Source organism: Rhinolophus ferrumequinum, chromosome 8 (genome assembly GCF_004115265.2).
Source record: "Rhinolophus ferrumequinum isolate MPI-CBG mRhiFer1 chromosome 8, mRhiFer1_v1.p, whole genome shotgun sequence".
Classification (NCBI taxonomy): domain Eukaryota; kingdom Metazoa; phylum Chordata; class Mammalia; order Chiroptera; family Rhinolophidae; genus Rhinolophus; species Rhinolophus ferrumequinum.
In genome coordinates, this window is record NC_046291.1 from 16,987,678 (window position 1) to 17,004,768 (window position 17,091).

Genomic DNA, 17,091 nt, shown 5'->3' on the forward strand with positions numbered 1-17,091 from the left:
CTGTTCCCAGCCCGGGCCTCCTCCCTGCGGGATCCAGGATGTCTGTGTTTCTTCTTCACTGCTCTGTCTAAACAGTGTGTGTGGGATGACGTGTGAAGGGGGACAACTTAGGCGGCGGGAGCTGGGAAGCCTGGGTTCCGAACCTTGCTTGCCCAGCTGTTTCTTACTTACTGGATCACCAAGTTCCTCTCTGTTCCCCATCAATCCCTGGGATGCCTCACCCCAGTCCTTTTCTCCTTGGCCCACAGGAGGGCCCTGGTGCAGGCTGTTTGCAGATGCTCCATTCAGCTGACTGCAGGCCCTACTGCCCCAACCCTAGCCCCCGTGCCTGATCCGGACTCTGGCTGGGAACCCTTACGGGATTCCTTCGTCCATTCCATTCTCTTGGAGATAGGAATTTCTCTCTGCTGACCCTTGGGGTCTGGGGGTGGTATGCAGAGGCTGGAGGTACTAATTAGATGAGTGGAGGCAACGGGGCACTGGGGCATCCTGGATCCTGCTCGGCCTCCTTGAGCTTCACTCCCTGTAAGGAAGAGCCGTGAGTCCTTAGGCGCCTCTGAAGGGTTCTGGACACAATCTCGTGACTGAGACTGGTCAGGATCCTGGCTTCAGGAAGCCCTAAGTCAGCTACAGGGTAGAAGAAATCTTGGTCCTCCTGTTAAGGTCCAATAGCCCGATTCTCCAGGTCTCCCGAGGAGCCACAGAAATTGCAGTGCTTCTAGCAATACCCAGAAGAGGGAAGAAATGCTTGAATTCGAAATGATCCCTCCGAGTAGAGCCAGGCTTAGGTCTCAAGCCCCTGTAGCTTTTGGGAGGAAGGTCCATCAAGCCAACTTTGAAATGAAACTGAAGGGAATACGGCAACTGCTAAGTAACACCTCCCCGGAAGGCAGCCTATGTAGCAGACAGCATTCCTTCTTTTCCTGATTTCAACCTCCTGTCCTGAGCCCACCCTTCTACTTCCTCTTCATCTTATTTCCTTTCCTGCCAAGCTCCTAGTTCTCAGCATGCTCAGCTCCTACTTGATCCAGGCAAGGAGATTCCCACCAACACCCTCCTTACCCCCACTGCAGGTGAACGGCACCCATGCAGGGAAAAGTGCAACTCTCTTGGGAGGACCTGGAAAACCCCAAGACAGAGTGACCTTGCCTTACATTGGACTTCTCTCTCTTCCTTAACAGGCCTGCCACTTCTGATCCCCTTAAGTGAATAGGAACGGAACTGAGGTTTATTAGATAGCATTATCAAGTATAATTATAGGCATTATAAATGCCTGTGATGTGATAGGCGCTTATCCATTCTCTTCCTTTTATAAAGTCCTGAGATAGACGGGGTTATATCCAACTAAAGGTGAGGCCACCAAGGCGCAGATTAAGCAAGTTGCTCAGTCACACACTATTACTAACCAGGTCTCTCTTCACAACACTGCTTCCCACCTCTACAGCTTATATCCAAGGTCACTTACATTTGCCAGGCGTGGACCCTCGGGCAGTGGCTGAGACTAACTTCCCTTTTCCCCAGCCCACACCCCGTGTGCTGACCCTCATCCTGAGACCTCCCTCCTCCCGTAGTCCTGCGGGCCTTGGCTGAAGTTACAGTGGGCCTTTGTCCACAAGAGGAGGGAGGGTCTTGAGACCACAGCCACACTAACACCACGTGTGTCTTGCAAACAGGTGAAAACAAAGGAGTGAGTTTGGAGAGGGGTTTTTACCAAAAGCATGGATTTTTTTATGCCAACATACGGAGGTCTGACAATTAAATTTGCGAACTTGTTGCAACCTTTGTTGGTATCAGAGGGATTCTTCATTATGAATTTGTACCAACTGGACAATTAACCAAGTCTACTATTTGGAAGTGCTGAAAAGGCTGCGTGAAAAAGTTAGACGAAAACGACCTGAACTTTTCACCAATTCCTGGCTCTTGCATCACGACAATGCACCAGCTCACATGGCACTGTCTGTGAGGGAGTTTTTAGCCAGTAAATAAATAACTGAACACCCTCCCTGCTCACCTGATCTGGCCCCCAATGACTTCTTTCTTTACCCGAAGATAAAGGAAATACTGAAAGGAAGACATTTTGATGACATTCAGGACATCAAGGGTAAGATGATGACAGCTCTGATGGCCATTTCAAAAAGAGTTCCAAAATTGCTTTGAAGGGTGGACTAGGCACTGGCATCGGTGCATAGCTTCCCAAGGGGAGTACTTCGAAGGTGACCGTAGTAATATCCGGCAATGAGGTATGTAGCACTTTTTCTAGGATGAGTTCGCAAACTTCATTGTCTGAACTTGTAGTCTTAGAATTAAGACACTTCTGTAGGATTTATTGCTATAAAAAATATTCAATGCCTCTTTCTCCCCCTAACTCCGTATTTTCTAAGCAACACTGGCCTTGCCATCCACAGCATTTCTCAGAAATCTGATTCCCACTACTGGCGAGAGTACAGTGAGTTCCAGCTTACTAAGGAGTTATGTTCGCAAGTCAGCAGGAAAGCAAAAAATAGTTCAAAATTACCCTTGAAAACCCCTTTAATAGCTCATGGGGTACAAAATACATGCATGTCACCATCTCTCAGTGTATCTAATTTGGCCAGGTTTTCCACCTGCTACAAGTAGGTGAGAAAGGGTCACATCGCAGGGAAACAGTGGGCAGACTCGGCGTGGTGCACTCTTTCCAACTGGAGGCCAGAGTCAGCCCCACCAAGGGGACAGCACTCGCCAGGGCACACGTTTGTTGACGGGATGAACATGTAACCGCATCCTGGGCTTTTCAAGGGCTTGTTTAAATGAAGTCTGGATGACTGAATGACCTGTAGCTTTCAAACTTCTTGATCATGACCCACAACAAAGGGACACTTTTATAATCCAGCCATGATGTGTGTATATAACTAAAACATATTTGAAAGTCAATACTTTAATAGGTATGATGCACTCTGATTGACCTAGTCTGTTCTTTAAAAATGCTGGTGACAAAGCTACACGTGATAAAAACGCATGGAAATACACAATACACACACAAATGAGTCCATGTAAAACTAGTAAAATCTGAGAAAGGCCAGGACTGTGACAACGCCAGTTTCCTGGTTACCCTAAAGTCATGCAAGATGTTACCATCGGGGCTACGGGTCAATGTCATATAGGATCTCTCGTATTATTTCTTATAACTCTATGTGAATCTACAATTATCTCAGAATAATTGAGGAAATAAGTACTGGTTGTGATACAGTCAGGAGATTTCACGATTAATGGGCCTCTCAAAACAGTGTGAACACTGGATGAAGACAAATAAAAGGGAGAGAAGGTAGAAACCATTATTCGGATGGCCCTCAGACCATTTCAGGTGTCCCTAAAGTTCTCCGGGTAATTCTTTACCAAGCAAACTTTCTGAACTAATTTTATTTTAGGGATCCGTGTCCTGCCAGGGGACAGCCTGTTTTGCCAGGCTCAACCCTCCCAAAGCGAGTTTTGTGGTGTGCTAGTCTTTTAGGCTGCTGTGTGAGAAAGAAACTGGCCACTTAGTTTGCATCCGAGCGGCACCTAAACACCTGGCAATGTCCTGCAGAGCCACACACAGCTTGGAACGCACTGGGAATGCTCTACGTTATTCATTAGCAAAGAATAAGCCAGAGATGCTTAACTTGCCTGTTCCTGTCCCGGGAGCTTCTTGGCCACAGCCTTAGTAACCGAGCTTTACAATAAACATCTTCAAGTTTACTCAGAAATGCCAGTCGGGAGCTCACCAGCTAGCCGTTCTCTCCTCTAAGGGAAGGCTGAGGGGCTCCTGAACCCAAGGGCTCCAGCCCAGCTTTGCAGGTTCACCCATGTCCCTCCTCCTCTCTTGGACTCACAGTCCAGAAACCCAGCAAATTCTCATGTAAGATAGAAAGATTTTCTTTATTAATGACCCCAACCGTATTCCTTTAGATACAGGAGTTTTGAACTCAAATACTTAGGAGAAAACAAGTTAAGATTGCATTATCCTGCAACTCATTACCAGTAACATATTGCAAAGCGAAACAGCTTGGGAGGAGGGGAGAAGGGACGGGGAGTGAGGGAGGGAAGATAAAGAAAAGGAATTAAGTTGATCAAGTGGATTTTTTTTTTTTTAAATTCTTGGGAACTATGAAGTCCTTGCAAGCACAGCTCGTTTCTGCAGATTCTTTTCCAAACGTGTACAAAATGGAACCAAAATGGAGAATCCCTTAAGAACCTGAAGAGGTGCAACCTTAAAAGCTACGATTATCCAGTAGCAAGTGTTCCAGCCTTCAGTTGTCAGCCGCTTCCTCTTCGTGTTCCCAAGAGTTAGCGGGATGAAAACGTCTTCCCCCTTCAAAAGCAGAGAGTAAGTATGAAGGCTAGTTTGGGGCTCACCTTACCTTCCCTCCCATATTCCTGGACTAGGGACGGGATCCCAAAGAGACACCAAACACCAGGTGGAAAGGTTCCTTAGGCAGAGGTATGTAGGAACTCTAGGGACGAGCTAAGACCCAGCTCCCACAGTAAGGTTCCATCAGCTCTTTTTCCCTAGTGACTACTTTGGGGTACAAGAAGATACCTGTGCTAACCCCACGAGGACGTGAAAAGTACCAAATAGACAGGAGAATCATTTACCCACAATTTCTGGATGGCCTAGGTCTACCTGCATTTCGGACCGGGCTCAACTCTCTTCTTAGTAGAGAGTTCAGGATACTTCTACACAGCTTGTACCTTTTCGGGCTAGCAGACAGCAATTCCTTAAATCTTTCACTATGGGGCAGGATATTCAAAGAAGCATCCCTCAACTATGCTTTGTGTTAAAGAGCACCTGCTGGCTTTAGGCTCCTGAGTCATGGTACCCTGTACCACCCAGTATTTCCCCAGAAAGGCCAGCTTTGGGAACAGGCTGGTTCTCAAAGACAGAGAGTATTTGGTAAGGCGGCCTGGAAGCGAGAGCTGAGAACTATGGGAAATTAGGGCAAAAATATGGGGGCTTAATTTTTCCTGCTCTGAATATCTCACCCATGGCAAAATAAAACCGTATTTTATTCCCCCCACCCTCAAGAAAAAAGCTCGTGAGTGTTCAATTCTGGCAGAGCACTGTGGGGTACGACTGATGACTGGCTTCTAATACAGGGCCACTTCTCACAACAGGCCCGACACCCTACTGTGTGCTGTTCAAGGTTCTGCAGACTCTCCTGCTCTGTTGTACCGGGGACTGTGTGTATGTGGGGGGGTCCTGGCTTCTCCTACCCAGCTGAGTCAGTTAACTCCTATCCCCCAGTAGTAACATGGTCTGGTTTTCAGGATGCAGTTGTTTGCCTCCTCCTCCTCCATTCTGGGGCCCACCTCTCCCAAAGAGAGGTTACGGGATAGGAAAAGGCAAAGCTGCCTTTTTAAGCCCCAGCAAGGTGGTTTATAGCCAGTTTATTCATTTCAAGGACTCATCCTCTCCTAGTTACCCCACCAGGACAGGATGTTGCTCCCGCCCTGCAGACAACTGCACTTGCTTTGCAGTGACCTCTAAGACTACTCGTTGGCTGTGTAGTAAAGTGGGGGAGAAAGCCTACGGGAGACACTGGGCAGTGGCTGCCGGGTGGGCTTGTCTCCTGAACGGACAAACAGTTATGGGACTGATGGTGACGCAAGCAGCCCCATGTCTGTCTATTTACGATGCCCAGTGTTTGGTGTGACAGGCTGGCCAGGTCAAGCCTCCTTCTGCTGTCCCTAGCTGCTGGTTTACCTCCCGGCCTTAACTGAATTGCCCTCTCTCCACTGGGCCCTGAAAGTGGCACAAAATTGGTTGCCTCACACGCACTGTCACCAAGGTGGTACCTGATGAGAAAAGCATTCCTGTGGAAAGCAAGCAGGGAAAGAGGAACTTGTAAACTCCAGGATGGAGGCAAGGTTCTGGAAGGGCGAGAACATGTGTGCCTCAGCACATATACCCTCTCCTGCTTCCCCACCATTATTGTTTCCCCCCCCCATTTTAGGAGAGGCCACGAAGCTGCAGAGCAGAGGGAATGCTGCTGCCACTTTGTTGCCTGGCATCTGGACAACTCTCTAAGCAGAGTCTACCGTGTTTCCCTGAAAATAACACCAGTCTTATATTAATTTTTGCTCCATTAGGGCATATTTTCAGGGGCTGTCTTATTTTTTTCATGTACAACAATCTCCATTTATTCAAATACAGTCATGTCATCTTCTTCTGGAACATCGTCATAACGTACTAAATGCGTCCTTCTGGCTGACGATCTTAACTGGGGCTTATTTTCGGGGAAACACGGTAGCTAAAGGCAGCACACCACTCCTTAGGCTCTGGGCAGTAGGCACAGAGCTAGTACAGAGAAAGGCCTCTGGTACCAATTTCCTAATGAGAGATGGGCAGCGTCTAAAGTTTCTGCCTAAAGGAGTCAGGGGTGACTTGAACTGCTCTGTACCAATGTCTTATGTTTTGGAGATTGGAAATCCTATGCTCAGGTACGCACGAAGCAGACCTCTCTCTCATCCAGCCAAGTGGCAGGAGAAGAGGCCCTTCAGTGCCAGGGGAGGGAGCTAAAAGCCTCATGCACACGTCAGCCAAACGTTACTTGCAAGAGGACCAGGCGTTGGCAAATACACTGGCTGTAAGGGGTGCGAGGGTGGGGCTAAGTTCACCTCAAGACTTTTATTCAATGGGCACAAAAGATAGCAAATAAGCACCTACTACTTTGAGAAGAGGACAGCCTAAACTCAATCAGAAGGGAAACCACGATCTGGAACCTCGCACAAAGCCTGAAATCCTGAGGCGCTAGGCACTCAGAACCAACACTCATCACTGCCATCCCTGACAGAGACAACTTCCCCTCCACGCAAAATTCCTGCTGAGCAGCAGACCAGGAAAAATAACACTGGGGGACGGGCGGGGGTTTCCAGGCCTACTGACTCAACTAAATGTCGTTAAGCAAATTACTGTCTCTCCAGGAAGACCTTGAAAAGGACAAGACCGATCTCAACTCGGGCCCAGAGAGAACATAGTTTATCTGGGTAGAAAGGTCTCTTTGTTTTTTCCTAGCTGCCACTCAGGGAAACAAGGAAACCTAGCCCCGCCCACTCAGAAGTGCAAAGCTGTTCATCCCATCTTTAGTCTGTCAGGTAGGTAGGTACAGGCCGACCCTGCTGCCTCACGTACAGCTACTGCGCAGGCACCCGCAGGGCCAGGCCACGAACACCTGCTATTTCTTCCTCAGTGAGCTCCGGAGAGGAAGGGGTCCTGCTATGCGCCTGTCCTACTCACGTGATTGTTTTCATTTCTTTCTTCTCGGCATCCGGGCGTGCGCGGTTCAGCACCTTCAGGAAGTCGGATGTTTTCGCCCGCATACGTGTGTGGATATAGGCCTGGGGGCAGACACAACGAGCACTGAAGCAGAGTCCCGTTCCAGAAAGCCAGCTTTGTTTTCACTAGAAGTCGTTGGGAAGGTGTGGGAACATACACCCTGGGATTGACCCAGAGCCTCAAGGGGAAGCAGGAGGGTGACCCTTTCTGGAGACAAACACATTCATCTCTCTGTGGGGAGTGGGGTGGGGGTGGTGGTCGTGAAGTGGAGAGAGATCATTTCTCGAAACCTCCAGAACCACCTACTCAAGAGTTCACAGCACGCCTGGACTACAGGAATACTGTTTACATTGGCAGAGCTGGAGGCGGCGACCCGGAGCACAGGGCCGAGACGCGGCGGCGCTCACCTTAGAGCACTTGATGTGGTAGTGCAGGTAGTCCCGGAACGTGTGGATCAGGTTGATGGTATTGTCTCGCGCACTGGCATTGGTGTGGCGAGGGAACAGCACTGAGGGTGGGGGCACAAACACGGCATCAGCATCACACCAACGCCACAGGGCGGAAAGAACAGCAGCCCACAGGCAGCTCCCATCTCCCCGCTTAAGTATAATCCACTCGTTTCATTACGCCCAGGCTGTCAGGGTTTTCTCCTTCAGACGATGAAGGGATAGATACCACAACGAGGGCAGGTACTAGTAAGGCAAACGGAGCAGGCTGAGAAAAAGGGAGATCATGTAGAAACCCCAGGCTCCCCAAGGAACGGTCTTGGGCATTCATCCCAGGTCTGGATTCTGCAGCTGTGCATTCTGAAATCAACTCCCTGCCTGCCACACGCCCACTAGCTCCTGCCTCTGCAGGGCAGCAGTCTCTTTGGAAGGTGATACTGCTATCTGGGTAACTTTGGAGAAAACACTTTAGTTTTCTAAAGTGTTTAGGAAACAAAGCCTGCCTGTCCTAGGCCCTTGGTGCTAACATAGAATAAGCCTTCAGAGAAAACTAGATTCCAGAGAAGACCCTGTAAATCTGTGATGAAAACCAAACCCTAAGGCACAAAGACCTGAACTCTCTTGATGAGAACAGGACAGGCTTTGGCTGGGGGCTGAGAAAAGCCCCTCCCGCAGCACCGACCCCCTGAAGGCCTGTGCAGGCGCTCAGCCCTCTGCTCCTGGGCAGACCTGCACCTCCTTCCCTTTGGCTTCTTGAATCCTCTCTATTTTCTGCACCTACTCTACTCAGTGGGCTCACCATCAGCAAAATCCTCCGAGTGTGAAGTTTTGCTAAAATGAGAAGAAATGCCTCCTACGAAGGGGTGGGTGGGACCCCTGTGTCAATTTGCCCTGAAAAGAAGTTAACACCAGGATGGGAGATAACTACACTGCACAGAGTCTAAGACGCTCATAACCGGAAGTTCACCATCAGTTTTGTGCCATAAAGAGAGACGTTGCCAATTAAACTGGGACATGCCACCAACTGTAAGCTGTACCCTAACTTCAGAGACAGTAATGTGGGAAAAGCATGTGGCTGAGATCGAATGAAATGGGGTGAATCAACTCACTGTACCAATACACTGGTACACACACCTTTAGCATTGCGGTGAATTAAATAAAACTTCATAAAAGGAGACGTCTGAGTGGCATCAGGTAGTGTGTGAAGGCGCTGTTATCCCAAACTATCGGCTCTAGCGATGAGCCAACTCACTAGGCTGAAGCCGTGAGACGGGAAGACTTGAATTTCTTCAGTAGGAAAGTGGAATAAGTGAATCATGGCTGCAGCTCCAGTTCAATAAGCAAAAAACCAAGAAACGCCAAATGACAGAGAATTCCCACCCAGCTGCTTAGCACTGTTTAATGTGGTCCTGATCCCCAACATCTGGCATGAGAGGCTGCCCTTTTCCCTTAGGATTCAAGAAAAACAGGAAAACAGGGAAGTGATTACTGTATAAGAATAGCACATGAGCTGTAACGAGCGTCCGTGACAGCCCTGCCACCATCACGGCAATGACAGGAGGAATGATTTGGTCTGCCCGCGTCTGCCCAACAACACACTGTCGCACAGATCCGTCCAGGCTTAGGCGGTCTGCAGCGTGAACGCAGCACAGCGCAGAACACGCAACCCCATGCGCTCACCGAAGGTAATGTAGCCAATGTTGTCGCCCACAGCAGCGTCCGTGTCCTTCAGCTCCAGAGGAGGCTCCCTGTGGCTGAAGAGGACCTGTGGGGCTGTGTGGCTGGCTCTGCGGCCTTCTTTGAACTCCTGCCATGATAAAACAAAAAGCAACCAGAGAATCTGGTGTAAGATAAACGGCAACTTAGGATATGGGTATAGACTTCGTAGCCCATTAACCGTCAGATGGCTCAAAATCAATTACACCTAATGAACTTCAGATTCAAAAAGGAGAAATTACTTAAATCCGCTATTCAAAATGTGATGAAAGCACTGTTAATCCTCTTCCTCTTCTCTTGTTTTGGAATATCATGGGTGACAAAATTACATCTGAGACTAAACAAACAACGCATTTCAAAGCTCTGGGAAAAACAGATTACATTTAGGATAAGGACTATAGCTTATTAGTTTCTTTTGATTTAATGTGGAAGAGGTAATATTTGTCAGGAAATCTTTAAAATTTCAGGGTGAATGGAACCCAAGCTTTACCCTGGTTAAGACTTCCAGATGAAGTCTTAACTCCTTTTATCTTTGCATATGAAGCCCCCGATGAGTGACCAATTTTTCATCACTCCCCTCACCCTCATCTCCACTTCTTCCAGTTTCATGAATACCACTCTTTCTCTGGGTTCTGGACATTTGCACAAGTCTTGTTTCACTGAAATATCTCAGATCCTGTTACTGTTTAGAATTCGTCAATCACAACTTTAGACCAAATTTAAGCCCTTCTTGGGGGCAGAAGACAACAAAGTTAAAGAAGCTGAGTTGTCTTACTGTTCGCTAAGAAAAGGGGACCATGTGACATGAGAAATGAAAGTCTGATTTGAATTCTGGCTCTTGAATGGCCCTGGACTACACAACTACCATTCTGCATAAAATGTACCCATCCTCATCAAACTATAGCAAAATGACTGGGGATGTGAAAAACAGCCATTCCTTCTCTGTTCAAATCTCCAAACCTCAGCTTTTCCAAGCCATCCATTTCTGTGCAAATAGATAAAGTGATACAAAGCATCACCATCTCAACCGAGATCGCCAAGAACAGAACTAGATTTTCCAGCAATGACACTAAGACCAGATGATTCAAATTCACTGAGTGATGGCAGAGGGATGGAACCAAGGGCCTTCCAAGGCCTGAGTTTTATGAGCACGAGAAGCATGTTTCAACAGCCACTTGGCCGACAGTGCTCGTCTACTGCTGCTCCATCCGACCTCTTTTATAATGCCATCTCCAGCTGGCTGCTCTCTCGGCGGCGTTCTCATGTCTTTTCTATAAACCTCTCCTATGATACTGCACTATTTATTAATGCAGCTGGCTTCCCTACCAGGTTGAATTCCTCAAGCCAAGGATTCTGCTTTATTTGTCTCTGCATCTATTCCTCTGGCCTTCAAAGAGGCTGTCTAGCACATGGCTTGCTGAATGAAAGCAAGCGCTTCTACCCTCGCTGACTTAGCGTCATCACACTGTAAAGGAAGGAGCAGGGACTATGTTTCTATTTGCAGGTAGGACGAGCACACACAGATCAGCGAGCACTCGGCTAATTAGTGGCAAAGGAAGGGTAACACCCAAGAATGCCCAGCCTGGGATCCTGCCTGCTCCACTGCCCTGCCTCCTAAGCTGGCTTCTAAAGGTTGGCGGAAAACGAATTAACACAGCTGGGTTAGGTTAAGCCCCTTTTGAATTTTCTTCGCCAAAGGAAAAATATTTGGAGGCAGGGAAGGAGTCAAAATCATTCAACACAGAAATTCCTAAAGAAAAGTTTATGAAATTGCCCATCTCTAGAAAACACCTTTCATTTTGCAAAGGGGTTGGGAAGTTTTCTAACTTCTATTGATTTTCCGCTTCAGCCCCAGGGGAGAAAACAGAACAGATAATAACTGTCTGTTAGCGTTTTCTTGTGTTTAGTAAGTTTCTTGAAGGCTCCAATTCACTTATACATGTGGCAGTCACAACCGGACGGGGTATTTGTAAACCTGTGGTGACTTACTACCATTTCATCAGTTCTGCATATGGAAAATAATAATTTATGACTTGGTTAAAAATATACAGTACTTCTAATTTGGGACTGTCTTTTAGCCAATCTCATGTCTTTGTTTCTCTCTCTTAAATAACACTTAGTAACCAACCCCCCCAACCCCCCAATAGCTTCGTCAGTGTCTTTGTTGCCTATGTAGCAGCAGCACTGCCTCTTTTTCCTCCCTCTCGATGTCCTGAGCATCACAATACAATTTCTCTCTTCCATCAAAGCATAATTTATCATAGAAGTTCAGAATGAATCCAAATATCTACAGAAATTTAGTATACTATACAGGTAGCATCTTAAATCAGTAGTATGAACACAGGCTTTTAAACTGTAAAAATTCTAGGAAAATAATACAGATAAATTTCTTTATAACTTTGAAGTAGGGAAAGTTTCTAACTATGACTCAAAATCTAGAAGCCATAAAATAAAAGATTAACTATGTGAAAATAAATTTCTTCTACATGGGGTGGGAAGCTCACAAAGTCTAACGACAAACTGGAAAAAAATTTGCAACTCTTTATCAGACAGCTAATCTCCCTAGTATATAAAGAAAATGAGAAGATCAATAATCCAGTAGAAAAACGGATAAAGGACATAAAGAGACATCTCACAGGAAAAGAAAAACAGCCTTCAACACAGAAAAATATGTTTGACCCCACTCATAAGAGAACACAGATAACATTTTTAACCTATTGGATTGGCAGAAATCCAAGTTTGACAACATACTTTGGGGAAATGGGCACTCTCATACATTCTTGGCGGGAGGGAAAATGGTACCACCTCTATGGAGGCAAGCTTGGCAATCTCTACCAAAATTACTCTGACTCTGTTCCCAATTCAGGAAAATATCCTGTAGATATAACCACATATGCATACAGGTAGCACGGGTCTTCAAAATAACATCTTCGCAAATGCCTAAGAGGCAGATTGCTTGTATCCTGTACCCATGTCTGTTACATGTGGCAGTCACAACCAGAGGAGGTATTTGTACACCTGTGGTGACTTACTAGCACTTCATCAGTTCTGTATATGGAAAATAATACATTTAAGACTTGGTTAACAATATGTAGTACTTCTAATTTGGGACTCTCCTTTAGCCAATCTCACGTCCTTGTTTCTCTAACACTTAAAAACTAACTAACCCTGAACATGCAGAAACCAGTGGTTTTCACTGAACTTTATTTAATTACTGGACTGATTTTTAAGATCTAATAATATGCAAAAATTCTAGTTTACCATACTCAAATCTCCAAAAGTGTTGTTCTTACTGCTTCTCATGGAATGAGCATTGAAATGCTGACATCTACCAGACTTCCTCTAGTGCTCAGCTTGTGTACCTACCAAGATAATACACCAAAGCGAAACCCTAGGCCGTCTGTGAGTGGGGAATGGAAACTCCCTGTCTTTTTTCTAAAGCAGTAAGCATCCCTCAGAGTCTGTCTGCCAAATGACAAAAGCAGGAATCGTGTTCTGACCAGGCTGGAAGTGCATGCTGGCATGGGAAAACCCACAAAGGCCCACAGCAAGCAGACTAGTGACCACAAGGGACCTCAAACAACGTCACACAACATTCTGTGCGAGGAAGGCACCCACTGTTCTCCTTTCTCCCAGAAATTTAAAATAACTAGGCCCAGGAAAATGCTCAGATGATTTATTTTGGGGCAAAACCCCAGCAAAAATAAGTCCAGGTTTCTATGGTCATTTCAAATAAATTACCCGTCTGAATTTGGAGAGGCAGGCAGGGCAGATGGGTTTCTGAGCACAGCCTTTTCACATTCCCAGACACCATATGTGCCTGCATCGTGCCAGGCTAGTCTAACTGGAGATACTGTCAGTGCAAAAATGTAGAAACCTCGTTTTCCCTTTTAGACAAGTCCCCTACCACATGGACTTTGAGGGAGGAGTTTATATTCATACGCAAAAAAAGAATATACAAAATTCTCCTAGGAAACAAATCTCCAGTACACTCTCCAAGATAAGATCTGTTTAAAGTATAAAAATAAGCTAAGATGTCACGTGGACTAAAATGGAACAAGATTGGTTAAAAAACCAGCCAAATCTAAATATGTACTTTATCGCTTTTAAAATTAGTTTGTCAGTCTGGATTTATCCCAATTTCTGAGCTACTGCATTTAATTCCCATCAATTCTGCAGAAAACACATGAAATGCCTGTCTAGAGGCTTACATTTAGGACTCAAAATATGTATCTATCCCTCTACGTATACACACACGCACACTTTCATCAAGTTTAGTACTCTCAAATGCTGGAAGTGTCAGTATTTTTCTGCATGGGGACTCCAAAATGAGAGTTTCTGATTAATTAGCCTAAACATAGAAAGCCATGAGAAATGGATCAAATTGAGGACCACTTCTGAAGATTTCCCATGCCACTTAGAAATGCTACACATAAAGTATCCTCGCTAGATGAAGCACAACTCTCTTTCAACTAACTGGCAAAAAAGATTCTGCTGCAGAATTCTTACACCTCATCACCCTGCCAAGGAACAGAATGAACGTACAAAAGTTTTTTGAAGATTTAACCACTGTACTAGATTTTAAATGCGGAGCCATCTGAGAAGAAAACAGCCTGGATACCCCTTTACCAACAAGCTCTCATGTCCTGGAGCCAGCAATTGGTTAGCAGAGAGCATGACAAAGCTACAACGAGTGTGCCGTGTGAAACCTGAGCCCAACCACACCGAAACCCGACTGCAGATGTCCCGCTACACCACCCCTTTGCTCTTCGTGGATGAACTTCTGAGGGAGGCGGTCCATGGCGACCTTGGTCAAACCCAGGCCTATTCACTGTCTTCACTATCAGTTCAACAGCTCTACTCCATTAATGCATTTATCTACTCTTGAACAATTTTCTATAGACTCCATTCTGAAAAGACTTTAGGACTAAGCCAAATCAAGAACAGACCTTGTTAGAAATCTGAGGAACACAAGAAGGGTAGGAAATGTGACCAAGCTTTAAATCAAAGACTCCACGGAGAAGGAGGCTTAATAGTCAGTCATACTGTTCATATGTTTAGTACTCAAATCACCCTCTAGTTCAGTCCTGCAAGAGGCTAAAGCCACAAAGAAAAAGAAAACATTCAGTGAGTTTGGTAAGGGCTGTTCAATCAAATCTTCAACGAGTTCCAGCACCGACAGAACCGCCAGGTCTTTTGTATGCTATGGTGGGTTTTGGCGTCAAGGTGGAAATCACCACACCACGGCTCCCCCCCCAATGTCTGCTCCGTACCTGCATGAACACCTTTCCAATGACCACATCGTCGTCATCCTTAAACACTGTGCTGAAGACTACCGTGACTCTGTCCTTTTTAGACTCAACATACCTGAGGGGAACAAAACCCATGAGCGTAAGTGCACAATCAGAATGCGGTTTTGTTAAGAACTTGACCTACAAATGAAGTGGGAGGGGGAAGTCATAAGTCTCTTCATTTATAAAACAAGGGGTGTCAAGTGAGACTCAGTAGCTCAGGCCAACGAAGTCCGTCTAATAAATGCATGCCCTAAGAGAGGCAGGAGATGAAAACCATCCAACGTGGATGTTACTGACTTCGTATGCATGGTATGACAGGAAATCGAGTTAAGAGATTCTCAGAACTTCATTTCAAAAATTACATTTCTTTATATACTATGAGATTCATGGTGTGGAGATGATCCAAGAGTTGCCACAACACAGAACCTACGGGCACCCTCTGCTGCCTGGCTGTCTGGACTATATTACTGATGGGGACTCAGAAGAGCGGTGCCTTAAAGAAAAGCACTGCATTCTTTTTTCATCTTTTGCCAACTTCCAATATCTGGAGACTAGGAGAAGTGGCTTTCGCCACCCATTAAAGAATTTATGAGCAACTTCGGGGGGTTCACACAATAGAGTCTAAGATTCGACCTCACTGTATGTCTTTCAGTAAGCACATGTGACAGCCAAACCTAGGCTTCAGGACCAAATTCTATACTCACATGGTCTCATCATCCCTATAATGGATAACTGCTCTGTTCTCTCCTTCCTTGCCCTCTTCTTGGAACTGAAAGTATTTCTCAAAGACAGAGGCAAAACAATTTCGTTTCAACATGCCAGCCTGATGCACAATGGAATCCTTGGATGCCGGCAGATTTTCAAGGTCGTATAGCAAAGACACATTGTATCCTGGAGGGGGAAAAACAGCCAGCAGTTACATTAAAAAAAAAAAAAAACACACAAAAACTTTTCAAGTTCTAATGACATTTTATTTTTTCTCAGTGATCATACTCTTAACCCTGGAGAAGCTATCCATTTCCATCTACCTCATAGGACAAATGAGGTGAAATGAAATCTTAATTCTTGTAACATCACTATAAATATACTATATAGCTAATTAACAAATGCTATGCAAAAATCTGAATCAGGGGCTGGCCCGGTGGCTCAGGCGGTTAGAGCTCCATGCTTCTAACTCCGAAGGCTGCCAGTTCGATTCCCACATGGGCCATTGGGCTCTCAACCACAAGGTTGCCGGTTCAATTCCTCGAGTCCCGCAAGGGATGGTGGGCAGCGCCCCCTGCAACTAAGACTGAACACGGCACCTTGAGCTGAGCTGCCGCTGAGCTCCCAGATGGCTCAGTTGGTTGGAGCACATCCTCTCAACCACAAGGTTGCCGGTTCGACTCCCGCAAGGGATGGTGGGCTGCGCCCCCTGCAGCTAGAAACAGCAACTGGACCTGGAGCTGAGCTGTGCCCTCCACAACTAAGACTGAAAGGACAACAACTTGAAGCTGGACGGCACCCTCCACAACTAAGATTGAAAGGACAACAACTTGACTTGGAAAAAAGTCCTGGAAGTACACACTGTTCCCCAATAAAGTCCCGTACCCCTTCCCCAATAATTAAAAAAAAAAAAAAAAAAAAATCCTAAAAAAAATAAAAATCTGAATCAATATTGAAGATGACTGATTATAAATAAGAAATTAAGTCATACCCTGAGAACTTTGATTAGAAATTTAGTGTTTCAGACACAGTTGTGAAGGGGGCTGTATATGCTATTAAGCTATGAGTTATATATTTTTCTCTGATGGTTTAATGTACCAAGTGCCAACATGGTCAGTAGCTGGGTAGCTTTTCGATATTAAAATATACCCCCTTTGTGCCATTGCAAACTTTGTGGAGGGAAGCAGGCTATGGAAAAATCTAGAATGAAATATATATATATATATCTGATGTATATCCATGTATATATATCTATATATCTCTCTCCCAGTAGCTTTCATTTGTATACACTGTAAAATTTTCTAAGTGTTTGAAAATATTTTACTTCATCTGATCTCCGTAAGAATTCTTTGAAGTAGACAGGTCAGATGTAGTTATTCTCATTTTAAAGGGAAAAAGAGGTTCAAAAAAGCAAAATATCATGCCAAATGCAGCACAACAGAAAGGTAGAGGCAACTCTACTTTAGAGTTCAACAGAACTGGGTCCAAATCCTGGCCTTGCCATTTTGTGACCTTGGACACCACCTAACCTCTACAATTCCTGAGTCTGTTAAAAAGGGGTCAGGAGACTATTAGGAGAATTAGAGAACGTACAGTATTTAAAGGTGTCTGGAACACAGCGGGTCATCAATAAATGGGG

The 17,091-nt window shown here is 45.6% G+C and overlaps 1 protein-coding gene across 1 annotated transcript in view; it reads right to left on the bottom strand.

Moving 5' to 3' along the window:
- Positions 1-3,875: 3,875 nt before the first annotated feature.
- ARPC2 (actin related protein 2/3 complex subunit 2) overlaps positions 3,876-17,091 on the bottom strand; it is a 28,433-nt gene continuing 15,217 nt past the window's right edge. The window contains exons 6-11 of the mRNA XM_033111973.1: positions 15,452-15,638; positions 14,727-14,820; positions 9,418-9,544; positions 7,699-7,799; positions 7,253-7,353; positions 3,876-4,327 (exon numbers count right to left, since the gene is read on the bottom strand). Coding sequence (XP_032967864.1) covers positions 4,303-4,327; positions 7,253-7,353; positions 7,699-7,799; positions 9,418-9,544; positions 14,727-14,820; positions 15,452-15,638 — 635 coding nt within the window. The 3' untranslated portion in view covers positions 3,876-4,302. The remainder of the gene's footprint in view (positions 4,328-7,252; positions 7,354-7,698; positions 7,800-9,417; positions 9,545-14,726; positions 14,821-15,451; positions 15,639-17,091) is intronic.